This window comes from Amphiura filiformis, unplaced genomic scaffold (assembly GCF_039555335.1).
Source record: "Amphiura filiformis unplaced genomic scaffold, Afil_fr2py scaffold_39, whole genome shotgun sequence".
Taxonomy (NCBI): Eukaryota; Metazoa; Echinodermata; class Ophiuroidea; order Amphilepidida; family Amphiuridae; genus Amphiura; species Amphiura filiformis.
The window spans coordinates 1,036,597-1,055,358 of NW_027305503.1; the positions used below are offsets into that span (position 1 = coordinate 1,036,597).

Here is an 18,762-nt window from a genome sequence, read left to right on the forward strand (position 1 = left end):
GACTACAACTACTGCACTGGAAATTTTATTTCGGCACAGACAGCAGTTGTGGAGTTGCAGTCAAAAATGAGGGAAACCAGTATTTGATCAATAAATCAATAACTACTTGCCTTGAGTTGCTGAATTTTCAGAGCAATAGTTGTAGTCCTTGCCCCTACAACATGCATATCTTAATTGTCACCAATGCGCTATAATTTTTGAGAAAAATGCAAAAACAGGCACAAAATTGGCCAGGGGTGTAGTACCGTACCCCCTTAAATCTATTGTTCTGCTTACAACATATCTCAATCTTGTGTTGCTTGCTTTTGTTTTTTGTTTTGTTTTGTTTTGTTTTTTACTTTTTGTGTGGAAATTGCCACAACTAACCATTGATCAATGGTTATTGGTTAGATGTGGTGCATGATGAACTATCCGATCAAATCAAATGAAATAATTTGCCAGCAACTTCAATACCAATACAATTCTTAACCAAAATGGTTTTTCCACCAACTCCAGGCCATAAAATTTTATGTCAATCAAACTTGGGACTTGTATAAATAATAATCAAAACCAAAAGCATTGTTATGCTGAACCAAAAACTTCAAAAGGCCACTAATTGTAAAGCTCAGGATTGGCTTGGCTGGTCTGTCAATTTTGTGATTGGAGATTGGTCCAGTGAAAACATTTTTTGTACACGTAAGATTATATTTTAATTGAAAAAATAAGAAATACAAAATAGTAGCTCAGCAATATGAACCATCTTCAAGATATAATGAGGGTAAAAAAATTATGTAAGACCTATCTCTCAGATTTCGCCAAGATTGCTAAATCATACAGTGGAAATTAATATGTGACAAAAAGTTTTTGACATGCTTGATGATTTATAAATCTTTGAAGGTAAAAATCATAATTTTTTCCAAAAATGTAATTCTTGGTGGGCTCGGTGGTTGGATTTTTTTTTCTTTTCTTGCTTTTTTTTGTTTTTGCAACTTTCCTTTTTCTTCTTTTATATAGTTTTGTGTGTGGTATGTATTATATTTTTCATAAAAAGACAGCTGTGAATCAAGTTATGTATGTTGTAATCAAAAACCAAATGAAGGTTTCTGTTAAACATGTTTACATGGTTAAAGAATATGGATAGTACTATAAATATATGTTCTGTAAACTGTAGAGGATTGAGTGATAAAACTAAGAGAAGAGATGTTTTAAATTATTTAAGGAAAAAGAAATGTTCAATTTATTGCCTTCAGGATGTACACTGGGACCAGAAATGGGAAAATATGATCAGATCAGAATGGGGATATGAATGTTATACAGCAGGTTATAAGACAAATGCCAGGGGCGTGGCAGTGTTAATGAATAACAATTTTGACTTCAAAGTGCGTAATATTCAGCGGGATCAAACAGGTAATTGGATTGTACTTGATATTACGATGATGTCAATGGATATCACGATAGTTTGTCTGTATGGTCCAAATGAGGATAATCCAGATTTTTATAATCGTGTTAAAAATGTTATCGAAAACGTTGGTAACCCACATTGTATTGTATGTGGTGATTTTAACTTAGTCCAGGATCAAAATTTAGATACATTTAATTATTTGAATATTAATAATCCAAAGGCAAAAGAAGCTGTTTTAAAAATAAAAGAAGATTTGAGTCTGTGTGACCCTTGGAGAATTATGAACCCAGATATAAAACGTTTTACCTGGAGAAGAAACAATCCCATAAAACAAGCTAGGCTGGATTTTTTCTTGATTTCTTCTGAAATTTTGAATATAATTGGTCAAACAGACATTCTACCAGGATATAGGACTGACCATTCCATGGTACAAATGTAGTCATTGGCCTAAGTAAGAGCAATAATATACAAAGGGGACGAGGTTCGTGGAAGTTGAATAACGATTTAATTGAAGATGATGAATATGTAAAAGTAGTTAAGGATTCGATAACTAAAGTAAAAAAAAATCTATGCTGCTTCGCCGTTATGACAGAGAAAATATAAACAATATTGATCCAAATGAGTTAGAACTAACTATTAATGACCAACTGTTTTTGAAGCACTGCTTTTGGAAATCAGAGGCGCTACTATAGCGTACTCCTCAAAAAAGAAAGAGAGAGATGGACAAGTCAGAAGAAGTACTTGACAAATTAATAGAAAACTTAAATACGTCATACGAGGAGGCATCATTGAAAAACAGCCCTAATGTTGAAATTTTAAAGAATGAGTTAGATAATGCTAAACATGAACTTGAGGATATTCGTAGTAGAAAGATTAAAGGATGTTTTATTCGAACAAAGGTCCGATGGATAGAGGAGAGAGAGAAACCCACCAAATATTTTCTTAATCTTGAAAAAAAACTTTGTAAACAAACAAATGGTTAGAATTGTGAGAGGTAACAACACAGAAGCAACATCTCAAGATGAGATTGAGAAGGAGGTAGTATCTTTTTATGAAAATCTGTATAAAAAAAAAGGTGGAAATAATAATGTTAAAATTGATGATTATGCTTCCATAAACAAATTAACGCAAATGCAATCAAATACGTTAGAGGGTGAAATTACTCTTTCTGAGCTCACAAAAGAAAAAAAAAACATGAAAAACAACAAGACACCCGGACTTGATGGTTTTACAGCGGAATTTTACAAATGCTTCTGGTTGGAAATATCTTGTTTTCTTCTTCGATCATTAAATGAAGGTTTTAGAATTGGGTCCCTTACTCAAGTTCAAAAAAGGGGTCACGTTACTCTTCTGCCAAAAGGAGATAAACCCGTCAGTTCTTAAAAAACTGGAGGCCTATTTCGCTTCTAAATGTTTCTTATAAATTGGCCTCTGCATGTATTGCAAACCGTATAAAATCGGTTTTGCCATTTAATTTCAGAAGATCAAACAGGTTTTGTCCCAAATAGATTCATTGGTGAAAGTATTCGCCTTATTTATGATTTGTTAAGTTATACAGAGGTTAATGAAATTCCGGGGATGCTTTTACTAATAGATTTTGAAAAAGCTTTTGACACGGTTTCGCATGATTTTATTCTTGAAACTTTTAGGGTATTTAATTTCGGATCAGACATTTGCAGATGGTTTATGGCTTTGTATAAGAACGCATCTTCTTCCGTAATCATAAATGGAAATATATCTAAACCGTTCCAAATTCAGCGCAGTTGTAGACAAGGCGATCCTCTGTCGCCATATATTTTCGTTTTATGTGCGGAGGAGGTATTATCTACAATGATTAGACAAAATAAGGATATAACAGGAATTTGCATCAATGATATGAATTTTAAAATTGCACAGTATGCAGATGACACTACATTAATTCTTGATGGTACAGAAAAATCACTGGAAAGTGCCTTTAAAACATTGCAATCATTTTATGAGATGTCTGGTTTGAAAATTAATATTGATAAAACGGTTGCAGTATGGATTGGGTCTCAGAAATTCAGAAATACTATAATTAGTAAAAATTTAAAAATACAATGGAATTTCAATGGTAGCTTTGAGTTTCTAGGCATTTCTTTTAGTACAAACCTTGCTCAAATGGTAAATGATAATTATGATAAAGCACTTCATTTGATACTGAAAACTGTTATCAAGTTGGAAAAAAGAAATTTAACGGTGTTGGGACGGGTTGTAGTTGTGAAATCATTAGCTTTGCCAAAAATAAGTTATATTGCTCAAATGCTACCAAACCCAAGCAAGGAATTTATCAAAGCGGTAAATGATGAGATATATAAATATATTTGGAACGGCAAGCCAGATCGAGTTAAAAGAATACAATTTGTGCAAAATTATGAGAATGGTGGAGTAAAGATGCCAAATGTAGAAATGCATATAAATGCTTTAAAGGTAAATTGGATTCGGAGGGTTGCCTGTGGTGATCAAAAATGGGTTAAGCTATTTCGTCTTTGTTTTAATGTAATAAGTGATGATATTTGTTGCCTTGGTATGTATCGTTTTAATGACATGAAAAACATGATAGATAATAAGTTCTGGTATAATACTCTGTTTTCTTGGTCCTCACTTATAAACATTGTAAATAATAATAATCTGGATTTCAACCGTATTGCAAAACAATATTTGTGGTGGAACGATAAAATAAAGATTGGTGGTAAATCAGTTTGTTATGCCCATTGGAAAAAAAGGGGTGTGCTGTTTATAAATGATCTCTTAAATGCAAACGGATCCTTTTTGTCGATTGTCGAATTTACAAAACTTTATAAAGTGAAGACCAATTTCTTAGAGTACAATGGTATTATTAGGGCAATTCAGTCAAATTTTAATTACAATGGTACTATAGGCTCCAAACTAGCCTCCCTTTTCAGCCGTATAATATGGAACTACTTTTTAAGCAAACGAAAAGGGTGCAAAATGTTCTATGATATTTCTATTGAATCAAAGATGAAGAATACAATGAGTAAGTCAAAGTGGCAAATGGAATTTGGAATGGAGAATGATGATTGGAAAAAATATGTACCTTAAATTTCAAATTTTCCACTGATATTAAACTGAGATGGTTCCAATACAGAATAAATCAGAGTATCATAGGCACAAATACACTGTTGTTAAAAATGAACATATGTGATGATGACTTATGTACTTTTTGTAAGATAAATCCAGAAACAATCAAGCATCTCTTTGTGGATTGCCCTTTTCTAGAAATTTTGGGAAGATCTCAAAGACTGGATAAAAGACAAGATCAGTATAGATCTAGCCATGACCCCTCAGTTAATTCTTTTTGGATCTAAATATGATTTAATTCTAACACTGATTTTGACTATTGCAAAATTTCATTTGTATAGAGTAAAGATGACAGAGAAACGACCAAACTTAGATGTTTTAAAAGGAACTTAAATGTTATTATAATGTTTTGAAATACCAAGCAGTATGTAGCCTAAAGTTACAAAAGTTTAATAATGAGTGGCAATCCTGGCAACTATTAATGTTATGATATAATTTTTCATTCCTGTGTATTTTTAATCCATAGTAAAAAAAGTAAAATATGTTCAACATGCTCAATGTGTGGTGGAGGGGGTCGGCGGGGTGGGCCGAGTGGAGCTCATTGTTGATTGTTTTGTTTTTTTGTTTTCTACTCAATTTGAGTACAAAATAATCGGCAGTTAGTTCTATTCGCTCATTCTGTTGCTCTTTTCCTTATTTTTGTTGCTTGTTTTTCAATCCTCTTATAACTCTCTTGAAATGACTATGTCACTATAAATAAAATGCACGTTAATGTATTTTAAGGTCACTGATTAAGTGACAGTACTATGTATTAAGAAACTTTTAATAAAGACAGCTGTCTAAAAAAAAAAAAAAAAAAAAAAAAAAAAAAAAGATTGCTAAATCTTTAAAATGTCCCTTCAGCCACTACATGTAGGTAGATTAAATCTAATTACAATTCAAATAACACTGGGCATTTTGTGAAATTTATTGTCATAAAAGTGGAGCACTATTTAAACTTATAACTTTTTAAAGAAATTGTATTCCAGGTGGGCCATCTGTAACCCCTTTTTTTAAGCATACAAACCAGAAGCTTCCACAGGTGCTGGACCTCCACCAGGGGCCCTCAGCAGGCCCCTGGACCAGGGCATAGCCAGCTTTCCTGGTCGGGGGGGCAAAACAAAATTTCGGGGGCACAGAAGAAAAAAATTGCAGTTACATCATACCGGTTTTGTTTTTAAGAGAGATGATGTGCCTTTAGACGCTCAGCTTGCTCCTCACTGTTTGGTCAGAGGCACTTCAGCTCAAAAACCTTATGTAGCACTTTAAAATCTATTTAAAGTGAACTTCCTGAAATTTAAGAACCAAAATTACTTATTTTCCTACAGAGTAAGTTTCAGGTGTTTTCCTGTTTTTCTCATTTGACAGAATCATTGGCACTCAATGATCCAGCATTCAAGCACAAAGACCTGTCCTTCATGGACCGAGAGGAACGCTACACCAACAGCATAAGGAAAGCCATCCATACGGTACGACGACTCAGAGAACTGGAGATCACTGATATCCAAGAGATAAATTGGTATAAAGGGTAAGTGCATAGATGGTAGAGCTTTGGAAATAAATGTAATACTGGAACTTACTTTTTACAACTTTGCTACGTTACGTCTGGAACCACCACCAGACTTTATATCAGGCAACTGATGGACTGGTCATGAGATAGACGGCTCTCTTTTTGATGGCCCTGACCCATGCAAGTTAAAGCGGAGTCCTGACTCTTTTGTTGCTCAATATGCTCCCATGTCTATCATGTGACCAGTCCAGCAAGTCAGTTGCCTGATGTCCTACTTGCAAAAAGTAAGTTCCAGTATTATTTATTTCCAGAACTCTGGATGACTAAGCACATTCACTCATGAATGCATACTATTACCCAACTAGTAATACTAGTAGCAAATCACTTCAAACTTAATTTTTAAGCTATTTACAATCTTATATAAATTAAATTGGTTAATTTTCGTCAAACCTGATTTTTTGCTATATTTGTATAAATGTCCACACAGGTTCCAACCTACACCAGATAACCAGAGCAATTGCTGACGTAATGTCATAATTTACACATTAACCCCCCCCCCCATACAATTCCATGTTGAGTGGCAAAATAGACGGTGGGATTTCTTTCACTTTACCTCATCATTTCTGCTTAGAATGGGCAGAACCCCTTCCTGACAGTTATAAATATTATTTCAACATTTTTGGTAGAGAATAATAAAATTATAATTTGAACTAAATCATACATTATGGCTTTTAATCATCCATCCGATCCAAAAGGAGGTAATTTTGAAAATTACATATAGTGTATTTTATCATTGAAGAATGTCAGATTTTTGGGCCGTCTTCTCCATAATTTTGATTTTTTTTCAGAGATGCATAGAAAATAATAAGATGGTGCCATGTGGAAGAATTTGGAAACATCTTCCACAGGGGAAGTATGAATTTTAAATTGAATTAGCAAATTAACCAGCTCTATTTGGTACTCACCCTCCCTTCGTGGGAGATTCAGGTTGAATCTTTCTCAAAGGATGTATATGAAAATTTGAAATTCATACTCCCCCTGAAGAAGATATTTCCAAAATCTTCCACAGGGGTAGTGTGAATTACAAATAGAATAGCCCATTAATTCCTTCCATTTTAAACAATATAAAAACAGGGAAAATCTGTTCCAACTGACCGGCGGGGAACCAAAGGATGGATCCAAAAGGATACAACAGTGTCTCACTAGCAATGGATAAAATTAAAAACAGGGAAAATATGACACAACATCCAATGGGGGAGTAACATACATGTAAGACATATAAACAAAGTTAAAAACCCGACGTTTCGAAAAGACAAAACTTTTCTTTCTCAAGGGATAAAATTTCTCCTTTTTGTGACCTGCTTGGCCTACCATATATTTTTGTGCCTTTCTCCAGTCTTTTGTCCCATTTGGCTCTCCATACTTTGCCTGCTGTTATGGTTTTTCACACCTGTCCCAACCCACTCAAGCCTCCACTGTTATTCAGATTTCTTTTATTTTTTGCTGTTATAATCAATGCTCCAGTCAATGCAGCTTTTTATCTTCATTTTTTGATCAGAGCTGGTCTCCACTATACTGAGAGCAGGTCTCTTATTTTATCCCTTGAGAAAGAAAGGTTTTGTCTTTTCAAACGTCGGGTTTTTAACTTTGTTTATATGTCTTATGTTACTCCCCCATTGGATGTTGTGTCATATTTTCCCTGTTTAAAAACCTCATGGAACGTGTTTTTGATCTTGTGAACATGGTGGGTAAAAATGCTTTAAACGAAGGATTTTCAAATTTATTCTAATAATTTGTATATAACACACACAAAAATGTTAAGCTACATCCAATGCACCAACATTTCACTCGCTGTGATATTTGATTACTGAGAAAACTCTGTTTTAGAGAACAACTTTATACGCCTTTTATACGCTTTTTATACGCCTCTTTTGTGTAACCTTAAGGGCTGGGGTATGAACGTTTGGACAGTATTTATTTTGGGACATTAGAGCACATCAGACATATCGAATTGCATTCTGAATACGAAGAATGTCATTCTGATATCAAATAATTTTGAATTTTGAAATTTGCAATTTAATACACATTTTATGGCAAATCATTAAAATTGATATTTTTGATATTTAACAGTACTTGAAGTAAACTTTATAAATCTGATGATTTATACTTAAAGTGTATGTAGGTGGGTTGAAAAACGACGATCAATTGAAAATTTTGACCTTTTCGTATTGAAGATATTGATTTTTTTCCCAAAACACCAAAAAAATTAGGTCTTTTTGGGAAAAAAATCCATATCTTCAATATGAAAGGTCAAAATTTTCAATTGACCGTCGGCTTTTCCTCCTGCTACATACACTTTAAGAATATATCATTAGATTTATATAATTTACTTTGAGGACTGTTATATATCAAAAATTCAAAAATATCAAATTTTATAATTTGTCATAAAATTTGTATTATATTGTGATTTTCAAAATTATTTGATATCAGAAAGACATGCTTCGTATTCAGAATACAATTCGATAGGTCTGAGGTGCTCTCATGTGCCACAAAAAATACTGTCGAAACGCAATAAACGCTCATTTTAGATCCCTTAAGGCACTAACTTATTTATGAAATTCTAATCTATAAACTAAAATGCCTTTCCTAATCGGAATTTAACCCCTGTCACCGTCTAAACAGAGCAGCAAACAAGACAGAGGAATCCAATCTTCAACTACATGACAGCATGTTCCTTCATGCTATCTACTCGCAAATGGCTCCCGAACAACAAGGATTATGGATGGAGAAAGCCTACGCGTATACGGTCATCGGAACGTATGCACAGACTGAGCTAGGCCACGGTAGGGATCCATGTGACCACGTTGATGTTACTTGATGTTTTCAAAGCTGCACATTATCTTCTTTGTTTTTATTTGCTCTGCAAGTTTGCACGCTGTCAATTAAGTGGTTAACTGTCACTACCCGATTCTTATCCCTGCTGCCCCAGAGGTACATAGCAGTTGTAGCTACTTCATAATGGCACTTTAGAGTGGTACCTGTGTGGGTACTCGAGAGTACATGCTTCGGAATCACATCTACATTACACACACTGATACTGAACTGATGCTGCACTGGTACTCTTGAGTAACACAGTAGCTGGGCGTGTACCTCTGGGGCGGCAGTATAATAGGAATCTGCTTGTGTATGTTGTCTTCCCTCCTCATTCTGTTAGACTTTTACCTACAGTAAAGTAAGGACTCTATCTCTATCTATTGACTACTTTATTTTTTTAATTTAGTGTAGTGTCTTTTTAGAAATGGCTTTTGTTTTAAATGTTCGGATGTTTTTTTGGCGCGTATTGTAAGCATACAATGAACCAGGACCTTTGTGGAATATATGGAACAGTGATATATTTTTGTGTATTTTGTGCCATTTTTATAGAGCAACTGTTGACAGCGAGGTCCCTAACCTTAGTCTCCACGAGTCCATGTTCCAACACACTGTAGCAACACAAATGACGAAGGAACAAAAGTTAACATGGGAGCCGTTACTAAAGAACTACGAACTCCTTGGTACCTATGCGCAGACTGAACTCGGTCATGGTATGTTGGTGGTATATGTGGCAATCAAGCAGTGATAGCACCAGGGTGGGGGACCCCACCTCGGATTTTTTTCATCGCCTTAGGCAATTATTTCATTAAGGTGATGGTATTGATAAGCCACATTTGTGTGCATTTTGTGCTATTTATATAGGGCAAATATTGGAACTGAAGTCGGGAACCTTGGCTTACACGATTCCATGTTCACACACACCGTGGCAACACAAATGACAGACGAACAAAAGTTAACATGGGAGCCGTTACTGCATAACTATGAAATCCTTGGTACCTATGCGCAGACTGAACTCGGTCATGGTATGTTGGTGGCGTATACATGTGCCTAATCCAGCAGTGGTAGCACCAGGGTGCAGGACCCTCTCCCCCGCCACTTTTGGTCAACTGTATATTTTTATGTCCTATTTTTATGACTTTAAAAGTGATGCGAAAAAACCTGTTTTACGGCCGGCTAGGAGCAAAATTACCCTAAAATATCACAGAAAGTTTTACAATTTTTTTTAAAAACATATGTAGTCAAAATTCATACATTTTGGCCAGAAACATTTTTAGCAATTTAATAAAAACAAAAAACATCTCCCAAAATGCAAAATCGGGTTCGGTCGGGCCGTAAAACAGGGGTTTTTTTCATCGCCTAAGGCAATTATTTCATTAAGGTGATATTGATATGCCACATTTGTGTGTATTTTGTGCCATTTTATAGGGCAACTATAGGAACTGAAGTCCTTAACCTCGGCTTGCATGGGTCAATGTTCCAACACACTGTAGCAATGCAAATGACGGAGGAACAAAGGTTATCATGGGAGCCGTCGCTACTGAACTATGAAATCCTTGGTACATGCGCAGACTGAACTTGGTCATGGTATGTTCAGGCCTGGAAAAAAGGTGGCAAGCTCCTTCCCAGGAAATTTGGAAGTTTGGAAAGAAATTAAGGTCCTTAAACAAAGAAATACATTGGAGGAATTTGGAGGGAAATTTGTCTTTTTTATGGGAAATTTTGATCATCTTCCAGGGATTTTTTTTATTTTTCCAGCCCTGTGTATGTTGGGTGGGTGTATGCCAATCATGTATTGAAGGTGCCAGGGGGCATGGGGTCTTACCACCTATCTTGCCCCCCCCTTCCTCAAAATGAAAAATCAGGGGAAGTTCCACTTTTTAGGCAAAAAACATAGCAAACTATTTCGACATAAAAATTGTTTATCTCTCTCTTAAATTTTCTTACCATTCCCTATTTCCCCCATCCTGGTGCTACCACTGCAATCATGTAGATATGGGAGTATAAGTTGGCTAGCATTTCATTCATGCATACGTTGTATGCTTATAGCAAAGGTAGTAGAAAAAAATACATGGATATCCTTGTTGCCCAATTATAATATTTTAAAGCAACCAAAACATACAAATAACAAATATATGAAACATATTGATACTTGAGCCAGAATTTTGAAAGTTTAATAATAGCAATCTTTTGAATTAAGTATCGTATACATATTTTTGAATGAATTTTTATGTAAGAGATGTAGTTGCAAGTTCTAAAAAAAAAAAAAATTAATACATTTCTGCCTGCCATTTTATTGTCAACAACTTTTTGTTTGTTTTAACAATGCTGGTAACTCCATAACTTTGAAAATTTCATAATTTTCCAACACTGGCTCACATGCCTGTAGTTACATTTGCTGCCTTCAACTGTCAACATATTGTTGCTATCTAGATTTCCCCAGGTTTTAAATTATGTTTTGTACAATTTATAAATAAAAAGGATTTTTGCCAAATGTGTGCATCATGGAAGAAAATATGGCCATTAAATGTGCTTTTATTGTCACATTGAAGATGACTGTTGATAACTGAGATTTCCACTTTATTCTTCTTCTTTTTTTTTCATGCAAAAATACTCTAATTATTTGCCTTACAAACTTGGCAAAAATGCACCAAATTCAAACATCTGTCAAAACCTATAATCCACAAAGGCCTGGGGAAGTCTGGTATCATTGGCTGTCTATGTGTATGTCCGTCACTGTGTATGTCATGAACATTAGCGGACAGTTGACTGAGTTGCCTTTTATAGGCCTATACTGGTGATTCCACATCGGTGTGAGATCCACACTAATGCACTCTCGGGATCCGCATGGCTTTCAGATCCGTGCATCTGGCAAATGATTGCGTAGTGGGCGTGTTTCTTGTCAAATACAGCATGTGTGTGTAAGGTGCTCATGGCACGATACTATGCATGAGTGTAAGGCGCTCATTGCCATGCAGTCTATGTGCACAATAGAAGGTTGAAGTATATCCTAGAGTGTGCATCTCACCTGTGATGTGGAGTCATCCATGGCCAACATACTGTCTGCATGCTTAAACCAATTTGTGTGTTGTCTGTCTTCTTGGCGGGGTGTGTCTGTCCATGTCTGCTTATTCCTGTCTGTAGTATGTCGCTCTGCACACAACAGTTTGTACATGTAGCTGTTTGTCTGTTTGTTTTTCATGCATATGGTTTTGCTTTTTGTATTCACATTTCTGCTATTCACTCTGCTTCTTATTAGCCATTTTATCATAATTTTATGTTCTAACAATATGCACACATTTATAATGTAATTGCATGGTTTTAATAACACTCTATATACCACTTTATAATTCATGTGTGTTTGCTTTACACTTCATTGAACATAAATCCCATGGGCACTACCGGTCAGCCTCAAAGAATTATTTTGATTGGTTACAAAAGAGGATAATGTATGTTTTGAGCCAATCAGAGATATGGTAAGAATAGTCAAAGGTCTGACTAAGAATTGCCAAGAGGTCTGAAAGCTCTATTTTGATTGGTTACTCAGATGATTTTAACATTTAACCATTAACCAATCAGGGGCTTTGTAAGAAATGCAGTATTGCCCATGAGGTTTTAAGGTTTGACACATATTGCATGGCTCATTGCAACATCTGTTATTTACTCCAAAATTACGGTAGCCTATTTTTCATTTTTGCTTGTCAAATCCATTGAAAAATTGCTCACAACTTTAGCTTTTACCGTCTGTGATGACGGCTTGATCACAGGTGACTTGGTCCACTGCTTTTCGCACAAAACTTCTTGTTAAAATTGTCAGGAAGTGACGATATTTTTGTTTTCAGCAGTGGACCGTATACATAATTTTAAGAGAAATGATACCTTCATCACGGTTGATTGCTTTGGCAATATAATCAGTAATGGCTGATTTATGGATTTATGGTGTTCTGAAGCACGTATGCTGTCTTCAGTAGATAGCATGTATGCTGTCTTCAGTAGATAGCATGTATGCTGACTTCAGTAGATAGCAGGTATGCTATCTTTAGTAGATAGCAAATGTATGCTGTCTTCAGTAGAAAGCAGATATATGCTGTCTTCTGTAGAAAACAGGTATGCTATCTTCTGTAGATAACAGATATTCTGTCTTCTGTAGATAACAGATATACTGTCTTCAGTCGATAACAGATATGCTGTCTTCAGTAGATAGCATATGCTGTCTTCAGTAGATAGCAGGTATGCTGTCTTCAGTAGATAGCAGGTATGCTGTCTTCAGTAGATAGCATATATGCTGTCTTCAGTAGATAGCAGGTATGCGTCTTCAGTAGATAGCAGGTATGATATCTTCAGTAGATAGCAGGTATGCTGTCTTCAGTAGATAGCAGGTATGCTGTCTTCAGTAGATAACAGACATACTGTCTTCAGTAGAAAGCAGATGTATGCTGTATAATGTAGATAACAGATGGTGAAAGCTAAAGTTGTGAGTGCTTTTTCAATGGATATGTCAAGCAATGATATGTTTGAATTATTTTATCAACAATCCTACAAATGCTACAATCTATTTACAGTAAACTATTTTGTTGCAAATACGTCATTTGAGCAATAAAAATTTTAAATTTTATTTGTTTTGTTACCATTTATAAGACAAATATACTACAGACAGCAGAATACCATTTAAAAACTTACCCTTACTGAGAAAATATTTTTTGATTCTTAATGTTTGTATTAAAATATGTCACAACAATTTGATTCCATAGGAACATTTCTTCGTGGGCTGGAGACAACCGCAACCTATGACCCCGCCACTCAAGAGTTTGTTCTGCACAGTCCAACACTCACAGCTATGAAATGGTGGCCTGGCAACTGTAAGTGCATTATCATAAAGATGGTGGCAGCAGAAACATTAAAATTGGGGGGGGGGGGGGGCAGCAAGCAGATTTTGAGCTGTTTTTACAGGGGTAATTACATGGAAAAAATTAATTTCAGAATATTTTAGCCCCAAATTTAAATCAAGGTTAAATTTGGCATTTGTAACCTATGTTTGTCCAAAACATGTACATGTGGGCCTATTTATCAGGCTAAACAAGCAGGTTCACAGGGCAATTCTGATTGATTTCTTCCAGATAGATAATATGGAGCTTTATTTTTTTAATTAATGCTCTTCTTTGGTATTTTTAGGGAGGACTGTCATCTCATAGACACGCCCCACCAATGCTTCCATTGCCTCTGTATAAAGATGTCAGCAATCAAGTTAGTTCAACCGATTAGGCAATAACATCTGTTGCTAATGGCCAATGAGATCATTTCTCACAAGAATTATGCAGTAAATTCAACAAACTACATAATAATTTACAGGTTCATACTGTATTTTGATTAAACAATTAAAGTGTCTCACATTTGCAAAGTTCATGCTATGGAATTCTACATTTTATTGAAGCAATATCAACCACAATCCTACACTCAGCTCTAATCTTTTATTCCTAACCCTAAGCATAAAATCTAACCCTATTCCCAACCTTCAAATCAAAACTTATCCGGTTATCCTATACAATCCCAATTTATATTCTGTCTGTTGAAAATAAACAATAGAGGGGGTAAAGGGAATTCCATTAAATCTTAACAGAATTATCTTAAATCACTTAAGTGGCGGTAGTTAAGTAATGCCCATTTATGTATCAATAATAATCCTTACATTTTTTTGTATTTTAATTCAGTGGGGAAAACATGCACCCATGCAGTTGTAGCAGCTCAGTTGATTTCCAAGGGCAAGAGTCTGGGCATTCATATGTTTATGGTACAACTCAGAAGTCTAGAAGATCATATGCCTATGCCAGGTATAATGTGATTTGGTGTATTTCAGATGTGTGTGTAGTGTGTGTGTGAGGGGGTGCGTTTGTAAAACGTGAGAAACAGGGATACATTTCTGCTGATACAACTGCAAAGGGGGATATCCCAGATTTTCTTACTATAATAATAGGGCTATATAACCTCCTAGAGGGCATTAAAGGCATCATGCGATGAGATCCCCTATTGCATAGTACAGAGTCTGATATCTGATTCCATACTATATAACTGGGGATACAAACACACATGATTTTTCCCAGCAAAGTGGGGACATATTCACACATGCATAGCGACATTGCAGAATCATGGTTGGATAGTCCCAGGCGGATGGCTACACACGATGTCCCCGATCTACATGTTTGACAAGTAGGAATTTGTGGAATATACACTCATGCAGTTGTAGCAGCTAAGTTGATTTTCAAGGGCAAGACTCTGGGCATTCACATGTTTATAGTACAACTCAGAATTAGCCTAGAGGATCATGCCTATGCCAGGTATAATATGATTGTCTGTCTGTCTGTGTCTTGATGCGTGTATGTGCAGGTGGGAGCATTTTGTAAACACTATATGAGAAACATGTGAGATGACACCATGCAATTGTTATTTTCAGAAAAATAAGTGACTGAGGAAAAACATTAAAAAAAGTTTTACGATACAGTTTTAATAAAAATAAATTGTTCAGTAATATAATGTACAACCTTGACTTCACATGTCACAATTTGAGGTATATTTTAGCATAAATCTCTGAAAAAAATTTGCGTTTCAGTTTTCAGGACACCTACAAGAAATAAGGTGTTTTGATGTTTCAATGTATTAATTTAATTTATTTAAAAAATGTCTTTCCCAACATTGACTTGTCAATGTTTTCAATGTATTTATTAACATTGACAGCATTGAAATCATCAAATTGACAATGTTTTTTGACTTGAAAAGGAAATTGAATAGTACTTTTCTAATAGGGAACCAAATTATGACCAAAACTTGTTTTTTTTTAAACTTATTGTATTGTTGTACTATTACAGGAATTGAGCTGGGAGATATTGGACCAAAGTTTGGTTACGCCAACATAGACAATGGCTTCCTGCGCTTTGACCATGTGCGCATACCAAGAGAGAACATGTTCATGAAGTACTCCCAGGTAATAAATCACCATTGGGCTATTCCAGTTGAAATCTATAGACATGATCTTAATCTTCCACACAGGGAGTATGAATTTCAAATGGAGTTACCTGAATGGGTGACTCCATTTGAATTCTACACCATCTGTGTGGGAGATTATAATAATGTCATGTCTTCCATAGGTGGATGTATGAAATTTATAGAGCAGTTTTGGGCAGGGGTCATTTATCAAAATAAGCCTGTTTTTCTTTTTTATGAAAAAATACCCAATAAATTTTTATGGAGCTATAACATTCTCATGGACTACTGCTTAGTGATATTGCGAGCTTATAGCACATGTAATTAGCTGATTTAATAATGTTGATAAAAATCATAAGAGCTGTTTCATTAGGGGAGGTCAATATTAACACTTTTTTTTATGGGGGTGATTGTGTACAATTTTAGGGCACATTGTCCTGGTGTATTTTGAGAGCTGTTCTTGACCAAAGTGGATAATTTTAAGAAATCACAAAATCTTGCCAAATATGTTGCCAACATTTTTTTTTTCAAGCTTTCAGTAATTAATTGTTAGGGTCAATGAGCTTTTCCTAGAAAAAAAACACCAAACAAACACCTGACCAACCGACCCTACTTGGCAAGTCCAAGGTTTTTTTTTGTCTATATCATATGTGAAGCAGAATACTTGGAGATTAAAAGTATCATTTTGAGACCCAGCTGTGTCTCTATCACCTGGTATAATACGGGAGATTGCATTATTTGTGGTGCGATCAAGCAAAATCAGTCGGAACTCGGAAATATTGATTTTGAGATACAGCCAAACAAAGGAAATATTTCCCTTTTTTTCCTGCTGTTTTGGAAACCCTTTAATTGCTCATATCTTTTAAACTGGTTGTTCAATTTCAATGGGGGTTTATGCAAAATGCAGCTTTGTAATGCTTTTTACTATCCTCTTAAGAAACTGAAAATTTGATATTTCCGAGTGCGAGTTCCAACTGATTTTGCTTGATCGCATCACATTTAATTTGGAATAATGAATAACACAGTGAAATAAATAAAAGGAAAGCAACAACTGTTTAAGAAACTTTGATTTATTGTGCAGATTGAGCCAGATGGTAGTTATGTAGCCCCTCCAGCAGCTAAGCTAACCTATGGCAGCATGATACTCATCCGTGCCTTCATCATTGGTGGTATGGGACGTACTCTAGCTAAAGGTGCCACTATATCAATCCGCTACAGTGCTGTACGTAGACAGTCAGAACTGATGCCTGGGTGAGTCTCTATTTAGCTTAAGGGTATACGAGGTATTATCTGAATCAATATATTATTGAAAAATAACACTTTGGTGTTTTGCAAAAGTTCATTCTACAAATCATATACTTTGAAAACTTGCTTAATTTATTGTTGTTAATGAGTTATGTACGCTTTTACAAAAGTGTTGTTGTTTCAGCCCTCCTTACAACATAACTCAAGAACCACAGGACCTACAAAAGTATATCTGTGATATTTGAATTCTTCTACATGCTCGCTATGAATTGAGCAATGCAATTTGTGCTTAAGCTCACTACCATTTGCAAGATGCTGTGAACTACTTTTTTTTTGCTGCTTCGACCAACAATACATCGTATACCCTTAAAGCCATATTGTAACATTTTCTGAGGAAGATGCCCTCAATAGTTTTCAAAATTATGTTTTTTACTCGATTGTAATGTCCTTTATTAAACTAATAACATACCCTGCTAAAATCAAGACTTCAGGTGCTGTAGTTTTGTCAAAATCTTAGATTTTGAATAAAATGCAGGAACCATTGCTTAATTATTACAATTAACATATTAGTTGAACGTGTACATAACATGTACAGTACATACATGGCGTGCGGGACGGTCATAAGGATCGTGTTGTAGCATGACCGATGGAGTGATACGCATTGGTGACATCGGCGCTGGTAGTAAATTCCAACTTTCTTTGCTTTACCTCACTTGTCAGGCTTAAGAGAGTTGTCACAGCAAATTCTCCAAAATAATTAAAAGGGGACATATCTGACAGGAAACGCTAACATTTTATGGAAAAGTTACAATGTGGCTTTAAGGGATCTGGAATGAGCGTTTTGAGCGTTTCGACAGTATTTTTTGTGGGACATGAGAGCACATCAAACATATCGAATTGAATACAAAGAATGTCTTTCTGATATATTTTTTTTCATTTTTTGAAAATCATGATATAATACAAATTTTATGAAAAATTATTAAAATTTGATATTTTTCACATTTTGATATATAACAGTCCTCGAAGTATATTTCATAAATTTAATGACATATTCTTAAAGTATATGTAGCTGGGAGAAAAAGTCAATGATCAATTGAAAATTTTGACCTTTCATATTGAAGAAATGGATTTTTTTCCCAAAAAGACCTAATTTTTTTGTGTGTTTTGGGAAAAAAAATCCATATCTTCAATACGAAAGGTCACAATTTTCAATTGATCGTCGGCATTTCATCCCACCTACATACACTTTAAGTATAAATCATCAGATTTATAAAGTTTACTTCGAGTACTGTTAAATATCAAAAATATCAAATTTTAATCATTTGCCATAAAATGTGTATTACATTGCGAATTTCAAAAAATCAAAATTATTTGATATCCGAAGGACATTCTTCATATTGAGAATGCAATTTGATATATCTGATGTGCTCTAATGTCCCACAATAAATACTGTCCAAACGTTCATACCCCACCCCTTAACTTGTCTTTATGCATTTAAAATTGACCATTGTTGGCCCAAGTGAATTGATTTGAATACAAAAATGCAAGGAAGCTTAGTAAACAAATTTGCAATTATTTTACAGATTTGTGTGATTATTTGTGACCATCCATCTCAAACTCAAACCGCTCGTAAAATTGGCAAATTGTATTTCGAGTTACAGTCCAAAATGTGCATAAAGCT

General features: G+C 35.0%; 1 protein-coding gene across 3 annotated transcripts in view; it reads left to right on the forward strand.

The window, feature by feature from the left end:
- Window positions 1-18,762, forward strand: part of LOC140144077 (peroxisomal acyl-coenzyme A oxidase 1-like) — a 49,356-nt gene that overhangs the window by 15,845 nt on the left and 14,749 nt on the right. Inside the window, exons 2-7 of one of the 3 annotated variants that reach the window (XM_072165914.1) lie at window positions 5,849-6,008; window positions 9,414-9,574; window positions 13,613-13,720; window positions 14,570-14,689; window positions 15,722-15,837; window positions 16,918-17,087. In XM_072165914.1, coding sequence (XP_072022015.1) covers window positions 5,849-6,008; window positions 9,414-9,574; window positions 13,613-13,720; window positions 14,570-14,689; window positions 15,722-15,837; window positions 16,918-17,087 — 835 coding nt within the window. Of the gene's footprint in view, window positions 1-5,848; window positions 6,009-8,672; window positions 8,834-9,413; window positions 9,575-9,725; window positions 9,887-13,612; window positions 13,721-14,569; window positions 14,690-15,721; window positions 15,838-16,917; window positions 17,088-18,762 lie in introns of all 3 variants that reach the window. The other 2 variants (XM_072165915.1, XM_072165913.1) reach the window with 2 other exon arrangements.